We start from the raw sequence: 22,795 nt of genomic DNA, 5'->3' as shown, positions 1-22,795 counted from the left end.
CCACCCACCCCAGCTCCAGGTTGTTTTAAAAAAAGCCCCCACTCACGGGATGTTACCAGGTGGGGGGGGATTCCCACTGCCCCCCACTGCCCCACACCATGTAGGGGGCTCTGCCATGAGCCCCCGACCCCTGCCCACTCTCCCAGCCCCCCCATGGCTGCCCCACTTGCCCCAGCTCCTGGCCTTTTAAAAACAAAAAACCCCTGGGCTCACCAGCTGCTGCAGCAGCCTTGGGGCTTCAGGGGGCTCATGGAAGAGACCTTCCCCCTCCTGTAGTGCAGGGGTCAGTGGGGATCGCCCCCTGCCTGGCAGCAGCCGGTGACTGAAGGCTTCTTTTTTCAAAAAGCCAGGAGCTGGGGCAGGCAGGACTGGGAGAGCAGACGGGGTGGGACCTGTGTGATTCAGAGATTCAGTTGATTTGGCGACAGCTGAGTCTCCAAATCAGATTCAGCTGAATTGATTCGGGACAGTGATTCAAATCACTGAATCGAATCACTGTCCCCCGAATCGGCTGAATCTGAAGCAAATACTAGCCACTTTGCACAGGCCTAGTGGTCCAGCCTGGTTTCAGTACTGCACCCTACTGTGGGTGCGGAAATTTCAGGGGGCACAGTTCTTGCAACCCTATCTACTGATGTTGCAACCACATTTGGGGTCGCAACCAACAGTTTGGGAACCGCTGGTTTCCAGAATTCTGAATGGTGAAGAGGAAGTAAATAGGGATTATTTACTGTCTGTCATGATACAAGAACTAGGAGTAACTATTTGAGACTAAAAGATAGTAAATTTAGAATTAACAAAAGGAAGTTCTTTTTCCCCATTGTGTAATTAGAGTGTGGAACTCATTGCTACCCCATGTTGTGGAAGCTGACAGTTTCAAAAAACGATTGGACAAATTTTTGGAGGAAAGGGGCATCAGTAGCTATTGAGCCACAGGAGTTAGGGATATAACCCCAGAATTTGAACTTCCTAGACCTTAAATGTTAGAGGCTGCAAGTGAGATGGGAACAGTGGAAAAAACTCTGGAACCAGTTCGCTCTCCCATTCAGCATCTACTGTCTACCAGAGTGTGACACAGGATACTGGGCACAATGGACATATGGCAAGGATGGGCAGTTATTTGGGCTGGAGAGCTACTTAGGGAGTTTGGTGAGCTGTTATGGACTGGATCAGTATCCTCCCTCCCCACCCCAGTCTGCAACAGCTAAGTGGTAAATTACTAGACTGATCTGGGGGCTCCAGATGGAGCAGATTGGCAGGGTCTGCATGGAGGCCATCAGGGGACCCCCACGGGCAGGGTGCGCTTGGCCAGGTGGATGGGATGGGACTGTGGATAGGAGTGGGACAGGCAATCGGGGCTGGGATCACAGGGTGGTGACAGCCTAGGGCTGGGGGGAGGGGGCTAGAAAGCAGCAGCTGCAGGAGGGCACATGGAGGGGGGCATGAAGCTGGGAAGCAGCTGGCTGGGAGAAGGGACAGTTTTCCTGTCCCCTGCTGTCTTGGCAGTCTGCGCATGCACTACTGCACAGTAATTAAGGCAGGGTTAATCTACTACCTGTACTTACAGGTAGCAGGCAACCCCACAGTAGACTAATATACTGCACAGTAAATGCTGCGCACATGTAAATGGCAACACTTGCCTACACGATAGATTAGTCCACTGCGCAGTAAACTGTCTCATGTAGACATACCCTCTGTGGTCAGATAAATGTACCTAGTATCGCAGCCATCTGTCCTCAGTTGGGGTTACTGCTCACTATCCTCAATTGTCCCTCAATCTGGCAGAGAGCAACGGGTCTTCTTTTGCTGCCTAAGCCTCACTGCCCCTCATTCTTCTGATGTGAGCTTTTATATTCACTGGCCCCTCCCCTTTTCCAGTCACCTAACCCATGCCACTTCACCTGATGGGGGAGTCTCACTGCCTCTTCAGCTTCCATCCAGGGGTGAGTTTGCAACCCTGTTCTCTGCTTCCTGTTAAGCTCCTTTTCACACTTCTAGCTGCTGCTAGCCCAAAAAGTTCAATCCTTAAAGAGGCTATACCTGTCTTCCAGGATTTTCTGCCCCTTCTCAGTAATGAATTTCACTCCTTCTTATAAAGGCATACAAGCAGAGGACCCATAGGAACAAAGGGATCATAAAAGTTAACCCAGGAATGGGATAAGAATCTGTAGCCACTGTTTAAACCATACTTGATATAGTCCAGCTTGTGGATGAATTCTTTTTCCACGATTTCCCATTCAGACTGGTTTTTAAAATTTTTTCGCCTGAGAACAGCAATCCTGAGGTGAGCAACAGAGTGTCCAGGGAGGCTGAAGTCTTGTGCCACAGTCTTTTGTGTCTTTTTCCAGCTGATGCTAGATTGGTATTTGTTCATTTTTATATATAGAGATGGCCCTGCTTGTCTGATGTAGACAGCAGATGAGCATTTTAAGCAGGTGATGGAATATATGATATTGGTAGAGCTGCAGGTGAATTAATTTTGGATGTTGTACTCCTTGTTATTTGGTCCAGTGATGTTGTGGTCTGACTGATCTGGGAGTGCAGTAGGCATTTGGGTCCATTGCAAGGCCTGGTGCCTCGGTGAGTTGGTAGTAATTTAATCTGCTTGAAAGAAACCATCTGAGGTTGTGGGACTGCCTAAAACAGGACAGGTTTGTCTCCAGTGGCTGCCTTGAGGTTGTCACCCTTTTCCAGGAGGGGTTGGAGGTCATTAATGATGTGTCTTAGATGCTCAGTTTGGTGGTTGTAGGTGACAACCAGCAGGATTCTGTTGCCTTTGTCCCAGGGTTGGTATTGCAGCAGGTTAGAGCAAGGTCTGAGTGTGGCTTTGTTGATTTGAGTGGCTGCTGTTTTGGGATTGTATTGTAATTGTAGGAATCCTTACGGTGTTCATCCTGATCATTGGGATCGGAAGAGATTCAAGGCCGGAAGGGACCTTGGAAGATCATTGGGTCCAGCCCCCTGCACAAACAGGAAAGATAACTGGGGGGTCAGGTGACCCCAGCAAGGTGATTGTCTAGTCTTCTCTTGAAGATTTCCAGAGTAGATGATTGCACGACCTCTGAAGGGAGCTTATTCCACAGTCTGGATACCCTGACTGTGAAGAAGATTTTCCTAATGCTGAACCTGAATCAGTCTTCCAGGAGTTTGTGGTCATTGATCCTAGTTTGCCCCTCAGGTGCCCTGATGAACAGTTGCTCACCGAGCCCTTGATATACTCCCCTAGTGTAGCGGGAAGCTTCTACCAGTTCCCTTCTCAGCCTTCTTTTCTTCAGGCTGAAGAGTCCGAGATCCCTCATCCTTCTCTCATATGCCTTGCTGTGTAAGACTCTGATCATACAGGTAGCTATTTGGACTCTCTCAAGCTTGTCCATGTCCTTGTTAAAGTGTGGTGTCCAGAACTGGACGCAGTACTTCAGCTATGATCTGACCAGTGCTAAGTAGAGCAGAAGAATCACCTTCTTGGTTTTGCTGGAGATGCATCGATTGATGCATGCCAGAGTATTATTAGCCCTACTGGCTACAACATCGCACTGCCGGCTTATATTCATACTATGATCTGTTATTACTCCCAGGTCCCTTTCATTCGTGGTGCTAGTCATTTTGGTGCCACCAAGCCTGTAGGTGTCTTGGGGTTCGCTCATCCTGAGGTGGAGCACTTTACATTTCTCGACGTTGAACTTCATCAGATTCTGATCCGGCCAACTTGCTAGCCTGTCTAGGTCTGCCTGTATCTGTAGTCTATCTTAAAGTGTGACCACGCTTCCCCATAACTTGGTGTCGTCCATGAACTTGGCCAGTAAGCTCTTCACCCCCCACATCGAAATTGTTAATAAAGATGTCGAAAAGTATTGGACCAAGCACTGACCCCTGCAGAACACCGCTGCCCACGTCTCACCAGGATGACACAGATCCGTTCAGTACAACTCTCTGGGTCCTATCCTGCAGCCAGTTTCTCACCTACCTGACTGTCTCAGAGTTAAGCCCACAATCCTCCAATTTTCTCACAAGGACATCGTGGGATACTAGATCAGGCCTTTTGGAAGTCAAGGTGTACAATGTCAACCTGCTCTCTCGTGTCCAGGTGGCGAGTTATCTGGTCATAGAAGGAGATGAGGTTGGTAAGGCAAGATCTGCCTGAAGAATCTTACCCTCTGCAAAATTATCACAGATAGACTCCTTGGTGAACTTTTCTAGGATTTTCCCTAGGATGGAACTTAGGCCGATTGGTCTATAGTTACCCGGGTCCTCCCTCCTGCCCTTCGTGTGGATGGGCATAACACTGGCCCTCTTCTAGTCCTCAGGGACTTCTCCAGAGCTCCACAAGTTGTGGAAGAGTTTCACCAGGGGTTCCACAATAACTTCAGCCAGCTCCTTCATCTTCTGGTCCTGCTGACTTGAATATGTCTAATTTTATTATTGGTCATACACCAATTCTACAGCAGTAGTAGGAAGGCAGTTGTTCCTACTGTGCTCATCCTGTACTTTACCTGGTGTTGTTTTCCCTTGGTCCATTGAAAGACTGAGGCAAAGTAGTCATTCAGGAGTTCAGCTTTCTCCTTGGTGCCAGTAACCACCTCTCCTGAGTTGTTGAGCAATGGCCCCACACTCCCTTTTGTTTTCCTCCTGTTCCCTGTCTACCTAAAGAAGAACTTCTTGTTGTCCTTGATTCCCATTGCTAATTTAAGTTCAGTCACCACTTTAGCCTTTCTTATCTGTTTCCTGTAAATGCAGGCCATCGTGGAATAGTCCTCTTTGCAGCCTGCCCTGAACTTCCATTGTTTATAAGCCTCTTTCTTAAGAGGACTGTGGATCCAGAGCTTGGCTGTAAATGATGGAAGTAGTTGTGTGATTATGGTGAAAGCTGATGCATGAAAGTAGCTGTTGTGGTCAATACGTTTCTGATACAATGTGGTGGCAATGTGCCCATTGCAAACCTTCACTGTAGTGTCTAGGAAATGAATCTGCTGGGTGGAATATCCAGAGTTAGTTTGGTGGAGGGGTAGAAGTTGGTGAAATTTCTCTGGAGTTTCCTTCCCATGTCTCCATATCATGATAATGTCATCAATGTACTTGAGGTATACCAGGGGATGAGAGGGCAGCTGCAGAGAAAACAAACTTCAAGATCTGTCATAAATATATTGGCATATTGAGTGGGCATATATAACCCATGTAGTGCCATTTGTTGTTAAGTATAGGGCTCTCCATATTTGAAATAGTTATGTGTGAGGACAAAGCAGGAGAACATGATGGACACAAAACCAATGTCATCGGGGATACTGTTCTTTATGGATCATAATCCTCATGGGGATGTTGGTGTACAGAGATGTGATATTCATAGTAGCTAATATAGTGTTTGCTGGATGTTTGTCATTGGGGACCAGTTTCTTTAAGAAGCCTGTGGTGTCTTTCAGATAGCTGGCGGCTTCCTCCATAATGCTGCTAGTGCCAGAGGCTGGCTTGGGTTGCCAAGGGTGTAGATTTTCTTGGGTAAGAAGTAGAAGTTGTCTGCCTAGGTTCCTGGAAGATGGAAGTAGTAATCCTGTCCTGTGCTTCCACAGTTAGCTTCTTAAGACTTTATTTAGTTCTTTCTGGTGTTGCGTTGTGTTGTGTTGTGGGATCCTCTGTCAGGAGTTGTCTGTGTCAGTCATTTGGTTTGTAAGGTCATTTTTCTATCAGGGAAAAGGGCTAACTCAGTGGTGCTCTGCCTTTTGGCCTTGGAGGCCAGGATATAGAATCATGGAAAAGTAAGGTCAGAAGGAACATCAGGAAGACATCTAGCAGGACTCAAAGCAGGACTGCCCTTACTATATCATTCCAGCCATGGCTCTGTCTAGCTGGGTCTTCAAAACCTCCAAAGATGGAGGTTCCACAACCTCTCTGGATACCCTGTTCCAGTTCTTTACTACCTTCCTTGTGAGAAAGATTTCCTAATATCTAGTCTAAACTTCCCTTGCTTCAACATGAGACCATTGCTCTTTGTTCCGTTATCTGCCACCACGAAGAACAGTCTAGCTCCATCCTCTTTGGAACCCCCTTCATGTAACTGAAGGCTGCTATGAAATCCCCTCTCAGTCTTCTCTTCTCCAGACTAAATCAGCCCAGTTCCTTCAGCCTCTCCTCATAAGTCATGTGCCCCAGCCCCTTACCCATTTTCATTGCCCTCTGCTGAACTCTCTCCAATTTGTCTACATCCTTTCTGTAGTGGGAGGCCCAAAACTGGTCACAGTACCCCAGATGTAGCTTCACCAGTGAAGAGTATAGGGGAATAATAATTTCCCTCGATCTGCTGGCATCGCTTCTACTAATGCAGGCCAGTATGCTGTTAGCCTTCTTGGCAACAAGGGCATACTGCTGGCTCATATTCAGCTTATTGTCCACCCCCAGGTCCTTTTCTGCAGGACCAGCCCTTAGGGCACTCCACTTTGTACCAGCTACCAACTTGACAACTCAGCCATTGATTTCTACCCTTTGAGCCTGATGATTCAGCCAGTTTTCTATGCACCTTACATTCATCCAACCCGTACTTCTTTACCTTACTTGTGAGAATGTAGTGGAAGATTATATCAAAAGTCAAGGTATATCATGTCCACAGTGTCATTCACCTCATCATAGAAGGCAATCAGGTTGGTCAAGCATGACTTGCCCCTGGTGAATCCATGCTGACTGTTCCTTATCACTTCCTTCCCCAGGTGCTTAGAAATGGATTCCTTGAGGACCTGCTCCATTATTTTTCCAGGAACTGAGATGAGGCTGACTGGTCTGTAGTTTCCTAGATCCTCCTTCTTCCCTTTCTTAAAGATAGGTACTATATTTGCCCTTTTCCGATCATCTGGTACTTCCCAATCATCATGAGTTTTCAAAGATAATGGCCAACGGTTCTGCAGTCACAACAGCCAACTCCCTCAGCACCCTCAGATGCATCGCATCCAGCCCCATGAACTTGTACACATCCAGTTTTTCAAAATAGTCCCTAACCTGTTCTTTCATCACTGAGGGCTGCTCACCTTCTTCTGAAACTGCTGCCAGGTGCAGTGGTGTGGGAGTTGACCTTGACTGTGAAGCCTGAGGTTAAAAAGGCATTGCGTACTTCAGCGTTTTCCTCATTATGTCACTAGGTTGCTTCCCCCATTCAGTAAGGGACCCACACTTTCCCTGACCTTCCTTTTGTTGCTAACATAATTGTAGAAACCCTTCCTGTTACCCTTCACGTCCCTTGCTAGCTGCAACTCCAGTTTCACTTTGGCCTTCCTGACTTCATCCCTGCGTGCCTGAGAAATAGTCTTATACTACTCCCTAGTCATCTGTCCAAGCTTCCATTTCATGTAAGCGTCATTTTTGTGTTTAAACTCAACTAGGAGTTCTCTGCTGAGCCATGCTGGTTGCCTGCCATGTTTGCTATTCTTCCTGCACATCAGGATGGTTTGTTCCTGTGTCCTCAGTAAGGTTTCTTTAAAATACAACCAGCTCTCCTGGATTCCTTTCCCCCTCAGACTGGCCTCTCAGGGGATACTGCTCATCAGTTCCCGGAGGGAGTCAGTCATAGATTTCATAGACATTAGGGCTGGAAGGGACCTCGCAAGATCATCAAGTCCAACCCCCTGCCCCAGGGGCAGGAAGTCAGCCAGGGTCAAAGGATCCCAGCAAGATAAGCATCCAAATATTTCTTAAAAGAGTCCAGAGTAGGTGCTTGCACCACCTCTGCAGGGAGTCTATTCCAGACCCTGGGGGCTCGGACAGTAAAGAAGTTTTTCCTTATGACCAAACTAAAATGGTCTTGGAGGGGTTTGTGACTGTTGGACCTTGTCTTCCCATGGGGAGCTCTGGTGAACAGGCATTCCCCCAGATCCTGATGCACACCCCTTATATACTTACAGGCTGCCACCAGGTCACCCCTAAGCCTGTGCTTTTCCACACTGAAGAGTCCCATGGCTCTCAGCCTCTCTTTATAAGGCCTGTTCTCTTGCTCTCTGATCATGCGGGTGGCTTTCCTCTGGACTTTTTCAAGTTTCTCCACATCCTTCTTGAATTGTGGAGCCCAGAATTGGATGCAGTACTCCAGCTGCGGCCTCACCAAGGCCGAGTACAGCGAGAGGAAGATATCCTGAGATTTGCTTGAGAAGCATCTATGGATGCAAGCTAGAGTTTTGTTCGTTTTACCAGCTGCAACATTGCATTGGTTGCTCATGTTCATCTTGTGGTCAGTCTCTTTCGGCCATGGTGCTAGCAAGCATAGCATTGCCAAGCCTATAAGCGTGGTGCGGGTTTTTTTTCCCCGAAGTGGAGTACCTTGGATTTTTCCATGTTGAATGTCATCAGGTTTTTATCCGCCCACTTTCTAAGCCTCTCAAGGTTGCCCTGGATCACCAGCCTATCCTCGGGTGTGGATGCTCTACCCCAGAGTTTCAAAAAACTCTGCTTTTCTGAAGTCCAGGGTCCTTACTCTGCTGCTCTCCATCCTTCCTTTTGTCAGTATCATCTGACACTAAATGAACAGCACAGAGCTGGTCCGCAGGCCAGATCAAGCCCAGCTTGCCAAGATCAGGTCCTGAGACCAGGCGCCACCTTCTCTCTGCCCTATGTGTGCTGCATTTGGGCCCTTGGGGCCCAGCACCATCCCCTCCTAACCCTCCACACAGGGATTGGCCCCTCAAGGCCTAGGGGTACCCATGGGTCTAGAAATATGGCAGCTACTACCATTCCCCCACTGCTAAATTTCCAGACCTGTGTGAGTCCTGGGGGCTGCGCATTGAGTACTTTTGGTATAGTCTGCTTGTTAGGAGTAGAGGGTAGCTTTTGTTCTAACGAGACAGGCAGGTTTGAGTTTCAGCTTTGTTTGCTTATATTGCAGGATGAATGGGTAAGACCACCACTGTAAAAGCAAGGCAGATGAATGTCCTTGTCCAGCCGTATTAAGAGCTACATCTGCAAAAAGGCAGTTGTTTTGTGGTTGGAAGAAAGAGGATGTATACAGATTTTTGTTCCTTCCATTCCTCCTCCTAAAAGTTTTACAAGTGAGAGAGCATCTAGAGGTGCACCAATACATCGGTCCATATTGTATCAGCACCAATAAAAGGAAAATTGGCATATTCAGCAATCGGCTTTTTTGGCTTATGTGGCCGATAATGTTGCTGATAAATGCCACATGCATGCACACAGCTCCAGCATGCATGTGGCCAGGAGTGCAGCCCTGCAGTGTGGAGAGCAGTGTCCAGCTGGTAAGTCTAATGGGAGAAAGAGGAGTGAAGGAGGAAAGAGGCATGGCGGGGGAGCTGATAGAGGTCCCCATGGTGAGGGAGTGGGGCTAGGGCAGGGGCAGGTGCTGCCTAGCCAGGATGAAGTGGGGTGGGGTACGGGATGGAGCTGGCGGGTTGTGTGGGGAGTGGGAGCAGCTCCCACTGCTGCATGCACCCCCAAGAGAGACATGGGGTGCATGTGCCCCCAGGATCTGTGTGTCAGGTGAGGGCGGGCTGCCATTGTGTGTTCTGGGCTGGGGCTGCTCCAGCCTCTTCCCAGAGGCTGCTCTCAGGCTGGACGGGGTGGGGTGGGTGGCTGTGGTGTAGGGAGGGGGAATATGTTGGGGACTAGAACCACCCCAAAATTCATCATAGTCCCTGCTCCCAGTGCCATTGCCACCTGCCCTGCCCAGCCTGAGCGCAGCCACCATGAAAAAGCTGGAGCAGCCTCAGCCCCGAGCACACAGTGGCAGTCTGCCCTTGCCCTACACACAGATCCGGGGGGTGCACACAGCAGCAGGAGCTGCCTTCATGTCCCCTGGATGAGCCGTCCCACCCTTGCCCCACCTCACCCCAGCTGAGAAGCACCTGCCCCAGCCCCACTCCCTCCCTCACCGTGGGGAGCTCAGTCTGCCCTGCCCCCCATGTCCCTCTTCCCCAAGTCAACTTACCAACCTGGATGGTGCTCTCCAAGTTGCTATGCTGTATATTGGTAATCGGATTGGTGTTGGCTGATATGGCTGGTCAATAATCGGCCATCGTATCAACCCAAAACATCTATCAGTGAACCCCTAAGAGTATCCCTCAGTTTACAGGGCATTTAAGTGAAGGATTTGCGTATCTAAGGATTTTCCATTATACTTTTTGCTGTGGTGAGAACGGGCTTGATAGCCAGATGTTCATAGATGTTCATTAGCAGAAGTGATGTTTCAGAAAATGTCATTCAACCTACAGGCTTGCTGCTTGCTTTGTCATTGCCATTAATATAGGATGTCCTTGAATTCATCTATATTTAAATAAGTTTATTAGCAACATTTTCATTTTTTAAAACAAGTAATGATCTCAGGTTTACTAAGGTTAATTCATGGATTTGGAATCTAACTACTGAAGAGGAAAGGCTGAGAAAGTGTGAACCTTGACTACAGAGCAACCAGAAAAATTAGTCCTTACCTGTTCTTGCTGCCTGCCAGTTTTCACCAGTGAGGCAGCCTTAATATTAACACAATGGCAAATCAGAAATGTATGATTAAATAATTATTGTTGAAGAAAAAGAAAACAAGCAAAACTCTCTTCAGGTTCCCCCTTGAACTCTTTTTTGGTGCCTCTCAGATCATGTTGTCCAACATGCAAATACAATTTATAAAAAGTTATTTAAAAGCAAAATTGCTGTAAAAAAGTAGCTTGATATTTTTTAACTTTTCTATTGAACCTATCTCAAAGAAAGTTACCTGGTAAAATGAAAACAAAAGTGTGGTATTAGTTTTCATTGCTTTTCCCCCCATTTATTGAGTGAATTTTTGTGGGGATAAAATTGAAGTGCTTATCTTTGAATTTGCTTCTCCTGCTTGATTTGGCACAGTGTGTTGAATGAAGGGAATGTTCCAAGTTCAGAGGTGGCATTGGGGAAACTAGTTAAAGTGACATCAAAGGCAACACAGCAGGGCTGAACATGTGTTTGAAGCTGGATAGATTAGAGGCCATTATCAGCCATTCGCTACTATGCTGTGAACAAAAGTCTGCTCTTTACTCCAGGAGTGGTGCTGCAAAGAATTTTTTAAATCAATGCAGCCCCCTACCTGCCAACATAATGCTGCTTTTACCAAGAATATTCATGCTACTTAACAGAATGCAAGTGGTATATTCAATAGTGTTATGTGTTCAGCTATTAGCCTATAATATTACATATTGCGTCACTCCTTGGTTTTTGACAGAAAGGTAAAACGATTCTGTCCTGAAAGTATATTCTGTAAAGTTGTCAATCATTATATTATCATTATTGCTGGAGAGATCTGTTTTGCAACGACATGAAGAAACTAGTTTAGCTATTATTTTCCAATATTTACTTTTACACAAGGAAGTTCGTGATTTAAAAAAAAATGAAGTCTTATAATGAAAGCCATCGTAAGAGCCTGCTGTTACAGTAATGCTTCAGAAAAATGCTCGGCTCTTGCCTGATGTTATTGACTTGGTGCGGTGTAAGCAGTGTTCTGTTTCTCTCATGTTACATTACCTGCAGCAAATAAGCAGAGCCATAATTAGCCTGACTAATTTTCTGTTTTGTCAGTTGTCTTCCCATTAAAAAGCACTTGTCATTAATCCTGACCGTTTAATGGAATTTCATTATGAGTGCTTGAGTTACTAAATAAAATTCCATTCACATGAGGTAATTCAGTAACACTAGCAAATCAGTGGCAATCCTTTATACACCCCAGTTGTAATGAAAAAGTGATTCTGAGTGGATGTCATTTTGAAATTCTGCAACTAATATTTGGAAATAAAGAACAGTTGAATTAAATATCTGTTCCAATAATCATTTGGTAGCAAATTTAAGTTCTCTTTCAAATCTTCTGCATTGTCCTCAAACAGTTTGGTAATTGTAATTCTTTCATTATTCAGGCTCAGCAGTACAGTAAGGAGCCTGTTCTTATTGCCAAGTAGTGTGTGAAGGGGAATTTAGGAATTGGGACAGTGTTAAAGAGCTTTGCTTTCACAAGTATCTGGAAGCAACTATGTAGATTGTATATAGCAATTATTTTGTTTTAACACAATAATAAATACAGCTGCCTTGTATAAATGCTAATTGTCTAAACGTTACGACTTATATAATGATTGGATTATTTGTGCTGTTTGTCCAAATAAAGTAATTGTTTTGCTGGAACTATAGTTACAATAGTTAGAAGGAGATTTTTTGTGTAAAAATGATGTGGTATTTGAGACAGCTAAAACATGGCAATGTCTCCAGTGAGCTTCATTTATAGCAAAGATTTCTAATGTCATTGCCTTTGTCAGGAAAATTTTAAAAACATGAAAAAAATCAATTATTTCCAAACAAGTGTCTCCCCACTCCATCACACGGTGGCATACCTTTCAGTAGCTCATTTATGCTCTGTACATTGATCCTTCCTCTTTTAGGAGGCTCAGCAGTATTCGAATGTTTAGGCATGTACTAATGTTACTACACAGATAGGCAAGCCCAGATGCAACCAAAGTATTAGCAGGGCTGGTTTCAGTCTTGCTGGGGAAAAAGACATGAACAATTAGTGGAACACATTGAATTAGTTAAAATGAACTCTGCTCTGTTGTTAACCATATAAATTACTTATATATTAAACATTAAAATATATTAAGGGTGTTTCTTACTCAGAAACACTAGCATTGTAGCCATTAAAAAGCTAGATGAATAATCAAATGTACTTCACCACACTCATATATTTCACTGTTTCCTCAGTTCTCCCCCAGTCTGAAAACTGAAAGACAAAACAGACGGGAATTAGTGAAATGCCACAGAATCCACAGTAACCCTGGGTACATGGAATAACTTCCATTCAATGTGAAGCAACAAATTACACCTTTCTTTATGAACAAGTCGCCTATATCTCAGCATCAGCACTGGAGCAGCTAAGTAACAGAAACATTTATTTGATCAAAAAATTAGACCTTCACAATGGATATAACTTTTAATATATTATTTGACCAGTTGAAATTCTTGTGCACATAAATCAATCATGTTAAACCTAATCCTTGGTCCAGCAAGAGGTAGTTAGCCATGTTAGCCTAGAACAGGAAGAAAGCAGGGTAGATTTGCACCTTTATAGACTGACTGGATAGAAGATGTATAGCGTAAGATAGTGATTCTTCAACCAGGGTGTCCTCGCAGTCAAGAATGATAGCCTTCCAGGATGATCTTATCTCTGGGTCCAAAGGTGGCTGACAAAACCAGTCCCGGATTGACAGGTTCTGTGGCAACTCAGGCACGTGTTTCTATACAGGGTGACTGGCTCTGGATTCCTGATTTGGTCTTCAACACACTGTTTCTGCCACCCCTGCTTTTCCATGTCCTATTTTCGCTGTGAGGTTTCAAAGTACTGAGATCTTTGCAGCAAACTCTTCCTCCATTTGGGGCGATCCTGAGCAATAGCCTCCCACAAGTTGATGTCGATGTTGCATTTTTTCGAGTTGGCCTTGAGGACATCCTTGAAGCACTTTCTCTGCCCTCTTGAGTATATCCCTTTACTGAGCTGGGAGAATAAAACTTGCTTTGGGAGTCTGGAGTCAGACATCCGGAGGATATGGCCAGCCCAGCGAAGTTGATCCCAAATGATCATTGCCTTGATGCTCATGGTATTTGCTTGTGAGAGGACACTAATGTTGGTGCATTTTTGTTTCCACTGGATTTGAAGGATCTTCCGTAGGCAGCATTGATGGTACTTCTCCAGCACCTTGAGGTGTCTCCTGTACATTGTCCACGTCTCAGCTCCATAAAGTAAGGTAGGGATCACAACTGCTTGATAAAAAACCAGGAGCTTGGTTTTGAATCTGATGTCACAATCTTTGAACACCCATTTCCTCAGGCATCCGAAGGCTGCGCCTGCACATTTGAGGTGATATTTGATTTCTTCGTTGATGTCAGCCTTCTATGAGAGAGAACTGCTGAGGTACAGGAAATACTGAACATTCTCCAGAGTCTCACCATAAATCTAAATTACCAGAACTGGGCACTGCTCATTAGAAGCTTGTTGGTGGACGATCTTAGTCTTCTGAATATTAGGCGTCAGTCCCATTTTCTTGTATGCCTCGGTAAAGATGTTGATGATTACCTGAAGGTCTGCTTCCTAGTGAGCACACAGTGTACTGGAACTTGATGATTGAGGTCAGGGTAGTCTTGGTTTTGGCTTGGAGTTGACAGAGATTAAACAACTGACTATCCATTCGGTAGTTTAGCTCCACTCTGACTGGAAGTTTGTTGGTGGTCAGATGTAGCATCACAGTAAGAAATATCAAGAAGAGTGTTGGAGAGATGACACAGCCTCGCTTAACTCCTTTCTTAACCTTAAAGAAATCTGTGATCGATCCATTACTGAAAACCACCACTTGCATATCATCATGGAGCAGGCAAAGAGTGGTGACAAATTTTGGTGGGCATCCATACCTCAGAAAGATCCTCTGCAGTGCTTCTCAGTTGACAGCTGAAAGCTTTTGTGAGACCAGAGAAGGCCATGTATGTTGTTCCCAGCATTCTTCCTGTATCTGCACATAATGTTAATTATGTTAGGTGTGCAACAATGATTTACAAGGCAAATCCAGAGATTTCAAAGAGAAATCCATGGTATTAAAAACATTTTGATCTGTTGTGGTCTTTCTGAGCTCTTTGCAACATAATTGCTTTGTTGTTTTTCTGTAGTCAAAAAACAAGTAAAAACTAGGAGCTGGCATTTTCCAAGGGGTGCCTGGAGTCAAGTAAGGGGTGCTTTAAGCCTATCAAGTGATGCCTTGAGTCTAGAAAGATTAAGTACCACTGTCATAAGCTTTTCTAAATAGAAGACTTATACTTCATTAGATACTGTGAAAGGACTGCAGGGATTGGTATGGGGGAATAAACATTAAAGTTATTACCAACATTCATTGTAAAACTACAGTTAGTCAAGATGGGACTGTTCAGATGCACAGGCTGCTTGCCAGCATTTAAAGCAAAACAAAAAAAAAATGTGCATTATCAGAAGCAGTATGTTACTTTGACCTAGCTCTGCAGCATCTATATAGATCAGGCACTTCAGCAGGGCTTTTTGGCACATATAGCTAAAGCCGATTCAATCAGCTATTTGATAAAAGTGCCCAAAAGCCCCACTAAAGCCTCCAGTTTACACAGGGTTATAGTAAATTTACAAAATACCTTTCACAGATGAGCCTATGAACTTCATTTCATCAATCTACTGGATACAAAAAATCATGGACTAAATATAGACACTGGATTTATGACACAGTATAAGCTGCCTAACATATGACTCCACAAGTAACCTCTCCACTTTTTACCAGCTATTCTCATTCCCTTCCCCCAACTCTCCTGTCTCTCATGCTCTGACTACAGCTACATTCATGTCCCCTTTCCTTCCCCCTCTCCACCTACCTCTCATCTAGTGACCACCTCAATTTACATTTTAACTGGCTGGCTTTCTTGCATATGTATTGGCCTCTGGCTGCTTTACCACTTCCTCCAGGAAGAGCATAGACCATCTGCAGAAGCTTCCTCAGCCTGACAAAGGGTGTTTGTACCCAAAAGCTTCCGAAGAAGAATTTTTCCAACTTTTTGAGGTCTAATAAAAGATACCAGATTTACCCGGATTTATCTATACAGACGCTGCAGAGCCAGGTCCAGCTAAGGCACTGCCTCATCTGGACATGTGCTGAGCTCTGGCACAGGAATGTTCCAAGTTTAAAGTGCCATTTGTTTTTGTTTTTTAACATCTGCAAGCAGCCATAGTGACCAGAACTAATTTGAAGCTGTTCTGTTAGAGCAAAACTTTGGAACTTTCAGCTGAATCCAAATGATAATAAGTATAATAAGTATAATCTACTATAAAGACTCTAAAGGGTCTTTAGCAGCTCTAGCCTGACTTCTTTCACAGCACAGGCCAGGATTTTCAATTAGCTATTTCTGCATGAAGCTCATGACTTCTGATTAAGCTAAAACTCATCTTTTAAGACAGTGGTGATGGAATAATAGAGTCTTTTACAGCTTTTGATAAACTGTTTCAGTGTTAAATATGCATGCCTTATTTCCGGTTTGGATTTGTCTTGCTATAGACATCCCTTGTATCTTCTGTCCTTATCCCTCCTCTCCCAGGTTGTCTTGCGTTTTACCATATACGTTCCTTTTTGAAGAAAACTATCAGTGAAAAAAAGATACAGCAATACAGTCCAAGTCCTCCTGTCTTGCCCTCTGTTTAAGGGAGCTGCTCTAGCATAACCCCTTGCCAGTCATGAAAGTTCTTCAAGTCTGATCAGGAGTGAGTCTCTGTTGCAGGGGCCAGGGGACAAGCATCATTATACTGTGTTCTTTCCTTCTTCACACTGTACTTGCCTATTGTATATAGATCCTTTCTCCCTCAGTTTCTTAACCTACGGCGCTGGGATAATGCTTGTCTCCCAAAGGTGTTAAATCATTGTAGTTTTGTTTGGGACCATCTTGGAAGGCACTTAACATGGTACATGTTGTTTTATCCTGGCAGAGATGGAATCCCACCATATAGACTCCGGAAGCAGCATCGCAGAGAGATGCAAGAAAGTGCCAAAGCAAATGGACGTGTGCCACTACCTCACATTCCTGTAAGTAGCAGTATCCTGATTATTAGGAGATTGTTATTTCAGAGCCTGAAAGGTTGCATAGGCGTAGTTCTTCAACTAACCAAGACATCCGTTTGATTTTGCTGTAATATTGAACTCAGAGAAGTGCATTTTAATATAGTTGTCTACCAAACTAGTTAACAGGCATATTTTTGGTAGCCTAAAATGTTTCAGAACCCTCCACAACTGATATTAAAATATATATCCCTTAAAAGGCAGTTGCTTAATAATTGTCTGTACATGGAGGTTTGTTAAAAGTATCACATGGTCAAGTGTACTAGACACCAAGGCTAACTGCAATTGTAAACTGCCATATGGTTATGGTAGGCACCTAAAAGTAATTGTATAGTAAGTAGGCTAGTTGGTATTTCTGTATGGCTTGAGAAGCCATCTAGCATAAAGGAAAACTGCTAAGGATAATGAAGGGGACTTTTGTCCAGGACTGATCAGGGACTAAAACTGCTGAAAATTTAAGGGAATATACAGATGTCACTTTTCCAGATGGTATTTCTGCCTCATGCAGATGGGGACTATAAAATACATGTTTGGGGATGGGCCCCTTTCTTTTTGTTCATAGCTCTTCCCAATTTCATCAGGGTAAGCAAACTGATATAGGAAGTTTATCATAACCCTTCAGCTTCTGTATTAGCATCTATATGTTTACTGTTTAGTAGTGAGTAAAGAAGTTTGTTCTTTGGATGGCTATCCTCTTAACAATTCAAATCAGAAAAATGTCTGTTTGCCTCTTACAGAAATGGCGTCACTCAGCACAGATGCTCTCATCCTGCCTACTCAGAAGCAGGGCAATACAAACAAAATCTATCATTGTTTTAATTTATTTTTTAATCTTTGTTTTGCCTTTTAAATTAGATTATTTTCCTGAAGATGTAAGAGGGCTCCTGTACTTTGATCGTTGGGCTGAGAATAAAAGCCCTGGTATTGGATGCTCAATAGCCATCGTTGCTCAGCCTCTTCTCCTTTCACATAGTTGCTTTCACAGTGTGGTTGCTGTCCAAAAGACTGGCTGGGTGCCTTTTTATTCCCCTTGATGTGGTTTTTACTGTAAGAATTGCTTTGTTAGAGTTGAAATGTGAAGGCTAGGCCTTTTATTTTATTGCTGAACAGTGGGAAACTCTGAGTGAATATTCTCTGACTTCAAAGCTTGTCAGCAGCTTTACCTTTTGGATAAAAATAATAGTGACTTCCTACTGATCACGTGCACTGGCAATGCTTCAGTGAACTGCGGGTTATAAGCTGTGTATGGAGCATTAAATATGTATAGTGAACTGCTTTAACGAACTTCCAACTGCCAGATATTTCTTTTGTTGAGATGAATAAGTGTCATTCTAGGAGCGATTACTTGCTGGCTAATTAGCTTTACTTAGCATGAAATTTTATTGACTTTTTTTGAAAAACAGTAAAAAAACCACCAAAGTTTAAATTGGCTACCTGCTGCTTATAACTGTTTATATTTTCCTGCTTATCTGCATTGTCTTTGAGAATTACATGCTGTTTCTGAATTTCACACAGACACTTCACAAAGATTTCTCAGTGAAAGATACAGTGTTCCCATTAGTTTTTGTGCTGTGATTTTAAGTCCCAGAGAAGAAGGTATATCATTTCATATTTATATTGCAGAGGAGAAATGTGGAGGCAAGTTAGTTCTAGTCTCTCTCCAGGGAATCAGAGTTTAGTTCAGACACTCCAGCAACTTCTGTCAGCCAATTACTGACAGAATTGGCATAGACTTCAGAGTTACTGCTTTGCCCACACTTATCAATCAGCTGTAAAAAGAAAAGATAATTAGACAGTGCTTTTTAACGTACACCAATATGGTATATTTTAAAAGTAAGTCTTTTAAAATCTGATATGAATGCAAATATAATGGATTAAACCTACCTTATTAGCATGTAAGCAGATACATATTTTGTAGATACTAACCAATAGCTAGTGCAATATTTAGGCAGATACTAACCAATGTTTAGACAGATATTAACCAATGGTTAGTGCATGCTTCCAGGTAGTAGCAACCAATTATGTGTCTTCTAGTGAGAAGATTTTATGGGATATAAATCTAATCAGGCTCATCAGTTACTATAGCAAACCTATTCTAATAGTACTTGCACACTGCTTTCATAATTCCCTGTTTATGGTAGAGAGCTGCCTACCATTGGGGAAGAGCTTAGATTCTGCAATGATGGGTGCTATACAAAATATTGAAGCAGACAAATTACCATATATAGCCTTCAATTGTAGTATCTATCATACCATCATAGAAAAATAGGGCTGGAAAAGACCTCCAGAGGTCATCTAGTTCAACACCCTATCCAAAGTATCCCATACAAATCCTTGTCTAATGTGTTCATAAAACTACACAATCAATATTGTCACAACTAAAAGGCAAAAAGAGACTAAAAGCATTCTAACCAGATAGAAGTAAAGCAGGGGATAAGAGCAGTTAGTGTCCTGCTGCTGCAAGGGTTGTTAAAATGTACTTAAAAAGATCCCAGGAAGAAGGCAATGCCTCCCCCACAGAGGAAGTCAAAAACTTCCCACCTCTTCCTGAAAACCTCCCATGATGAGATTTCACAGCTTCCCTAAATAAATTCCCTAAATTCCACTGCCTTACAGTTGTAACGGTGAAGACATTTTCCTGGATATCCCATCTAAACCTACTTTGCTTCAACTTCAAGCTAGAGCCATTGATACATGCCCCTGCTCTCTGCAGCAGCAAAGAAAAGGTGTTCTCCTTTTTTTCTTTATGCTATCATGACCCCCCTAATTGTCTTTACTGCAAGTTAAACATGACTACAGGCATACCTCATTTTATTGCACTTCGCTTTATTGTGCTTCGCAGATATTGCGTTTTTTTCAAATTGAAGGTTTGTGGCAACCCTGCGTCGAGCAAGTCTATCGGTGCCATTTTTCCAACAGCATTTGCTCACTTCGCATTTTTTATCAATAAAGTATTTTTTAATTAAGGTATGTACATTTTTTTTAGACATAATGCTATTGCACACTTAATAGACTACAGTATAGTGTAAACATAACTTTTATATGCACTGGAAAACCAAAAAATTCATGTGACTCGCTTTATTGCAATATTTGCTTTATTGCGGTGATCTGGAACCGAACCCACAATATCTCCGAGGTATGCCTGTATTTCTTTCAACTTCTCCTCGTATGGCTTACCTTCCAAACCCTTTATCATTTTTCTTACCTACCTCTGGTCCCTCTCTAATTTCCCCATGTCCTTTTAAAAATTTGGAACCCAAAACTGCACACAGTATTCCAGATGAGGCCTAACCAGTGTGAAATAGAGAGAAAGTATCACAGCTCCTGTGCCTTTGCACCTAATGCACTTACTGATGCAGCCCAAAACTGCATTAACCTTTTGTGCAGCCACATAATACTGTTGACTCAGACAGAGTGTGTTATCCACCAAGATATCTAGATCCTTCTCCAAGGTGCTTCTGTCCAGCTAGTTGTCACTGATCTTATATCTGTATTCCTGATTACTCCTCCCAAGGTATAGTATTTTGCATTTGACAGCATTAAACTTCATCCTCTTGGCTCTAGCCTGGCTTTCTAATTTGTCAAAATCCTTCTGAATTGCATTCCTGTCCTCCAGTGTGTTCACAGTCCTTCACAGTTTTGTATAGTGTGCAGATTTGCTCCAGACTCTCTCTTACAGCATTGAAATCATTAATAAACACATTGAACAGCACTGGGCCTAGGACAATCCCCCGTGGGACTTCACTCGAAACCTCCTGCCATTTCAGCATAAATTATATATATTTATATAAAGCATTATGACAAACAGACTAAGGCTTGTGTGTGTGTATATGTGTGTATGTGTGTGTGTGTGTGTGTATATATATATATATATATATATATAAGCCTTAGTCTGTTTGTCCATAACGCTTTATTCTAATTAGTTGTCTGAAACAACCAATCAGAGTGCTCCAAGAGCCTTCTGGAAAGGAGGTGGTGGCACTCCACTGCCATGATGGTAGGAGTACAGGGGATGGAGTAGAGCAGTGAGGCCAGCACTGTTGGCCTGGCCCCTGCCCTGCTTCCTATAGGCAGCGGCCACAGAGCAGACAGCAAGTGGGGACAAGGTGAGCGGTACTGGCCATGCCCTGCCCCCCCGTCCCTGCAGGTGGCAGTGACAGAGTAGATGGGGGGAGCAGTGGTGCTGGTCCCCACCCCCACTCCCTTGAGGCACCATCCATGAAGCTGATGGAGCAGGGGGTGATGCCAGCACCACTGGCCACACTCTCCCTCTCCCTCCCCCCCCGGTCCCTGCAGAAGGTGACTCCCTGGAGACTCCATTTCCCCCCTCCCTCCAAATCATTCTTGACAGGCAATTGGCTAATCCATTTATAACTACCCTTCGCTTGAAGCTACTGACCCAGTTGTGTGTCTGATGTAGTAGTTTTGTCTAGCCCATATTTGTCCAATTTGTTTATGAGAAGGTCAAATGGGACTTTGTCAATAGCCTTGCTGAAGTCCATTTACAGTATACCCACTGCATTCCTTTCATCTACCCAGCTAGTTAGTCTGTCAAAGGAGATCAAGTTTGTTTGGATGATTTGCTCTTAATAAATCCATTCAGGCTGCTTGTGATCAACTTTTCCTCCTCCAGATGCTTACAGATGGACTTCCTTATTATGCTCCAGTAACTTTGTGGGTATTAGGGTCAGGCCAACCAGTCCATTAATTCCATATGTCCTCCTTTTTGCCTTTTTTGAAGAGGAGCACTATGTTGGCCCTTTCCCAGTCCTTTGGTACCCTGCCTGTGTCCTACACTTTGTAAATATTATTGCCAAGGGCTCTGAGATCCTCTCTACTGGTTTCTTCAGAACCCTAGGATGGAAGTTCCTCAGATCCTGCTGACTTGAATTAATTCAGACCCATCAAAAGCTCTCTAACTGTTCCTTTCATTATCTTTACCCTTGGATTGTCCCCTTCCTTATCCAAATAATCCTTATTACCTCCTGGTTGCAGCCTAGTTTTTTTGCAAAGACTGAGCAAAGTAGCTGTTGAGCTGCTTCACCTTCTTCACATCTTTTGAGAGCTCACCACATCTATTTAACTGTGGACCCCCAGCTGCTTTGGCCTTTCTTATCTAGTGAACATATTTTTAGGCTCTCTTCTTGTTGTCCTTAAATTCCCTTGCCAGGTGTAGCACTTTTTTATTTTTGCCTCCATGATTTTGTCCCTGCAAGTTCATGCTATTTCCTGGTATGTTTCTCTAGTGACCTGCCCATCTTTCCATTGCCTGTATGCTATTCTTATGCATTTGAGGCATCTTTTGTAAATAGCTATATAAATTTTAACCTGTTGCTTGATGATGAGAAAAAGACTACCAGTATGTTTCTGGGATGGCCCTCGCAAACAGTGAAGCTTCATGTGAGTTATGTATGTGCCCCTAATGAGTACCAGTAACTTATTTATTATTGTCCGTATCATCCATGTCTTGCGTATTCCATAGGTTTTAAAGTGGCTAGAAACGTTTTAGGTTCTGTCTTACTTGCCACCTGAACTGGTAGTTATCTATTAAATGAAATCTTTAAAGCCACCTTCCAGCAAGTGGTAACACCTCTCTTCTGTCTCCATGGAGCAGCTGCAGCTGTTCTTCAGATGACATTCCATCTCACTCTTGGATTCAAGGAAAGTCTTGGGAAAAGACAAGGGAAAACTTGTTCCTAGAAGAAACGGGGCAAACATGCAAAGGATGCCTTGCCTATGATGTGCCAATCCACTACTAGTATTAATTTTGGGCTTGTTCTGTGTAAAGTTCCTGGACCACCACCACTGCCACCCTGCTTCCTATGGATGTCCTGCCATCAGGTAACAGCAGGAGAAGTTCTGTATCAAGCAGCCAGATTTGTGTCAGGTGTCAGTACTCAGAGTGAAAATTTTCCAGAAAACTTTTGGTAAAGGATCACAGAATCATAGAAAAGTAGAGCTTCTGGTCCTCTTCCTAGTCCACTGGGGAGATCGGGTAGTCACGCCCAGCACCCTCCCTCGGCTTGGTGACTGGTGCCTCCTGGGTCTGGAGGAGGTACCCGGGGTCCCCCCACAGCTGATCCGTACTTCCAGTCCACTTCTGGGTTCACTGCTGGGCACTCTGGAGAGCCCCCCGTGCACCCCAGCACCATAGCAATCATAAGCCACACTGCTACCTCAAAATATGTAGAAAAAAACTTTTA

General features: G+C 43.8%; 1 protein-coding gene across 1 annotated transcript in view; it reads left to right on the top strand.

Annotated features, from left to right (window-relative positions):
• The first annotated feature begins 11,166 nt into the window (after nt 1-11,166).
• The window catches only part of AXIN1 (axin 1), a 68,859-nt gene continuing 57,230 nt past the window's right edge, over nt 11,167-22,795 (top strand). The window contains exons 1-3 of the mRNA XM_019540063.1: nt 11,167-11,171; nt 11,892-11,897; nt 16,463-16,559. Coding sequence (XP_019395608.1) covers nt 16,509-16,559 — 51 coding nt within the window. The 5' untranslated portion in view covers nt 11,167-11,171; nt 11,892-11,897; nt 16,463-16,508. The remainder of the gene's footprint in view (nt 11,172-11,891; nt 11,898-16,462; nt 16,560-22,795) is intronic.

The sequence above is a fragment of the Crocodylus porosus genome, unplaced genomic scaffold (genome assembly GCF_001723895.1).
Source record: "Crocodylus porosus isolate Cpor-Errol unplaced genomic scaffold, CroPor_comp1, whole genome shotgun sequence".
NCBI classification, from domain to species: Eukaryota; Metazoa; Chordata; order Crocodylia; family Crocodylidae; genus Crocodylus; species Crocodylus porosus.
This window is presented reverse-complemented; position numbering and strand designations above follow the sequence as displayed.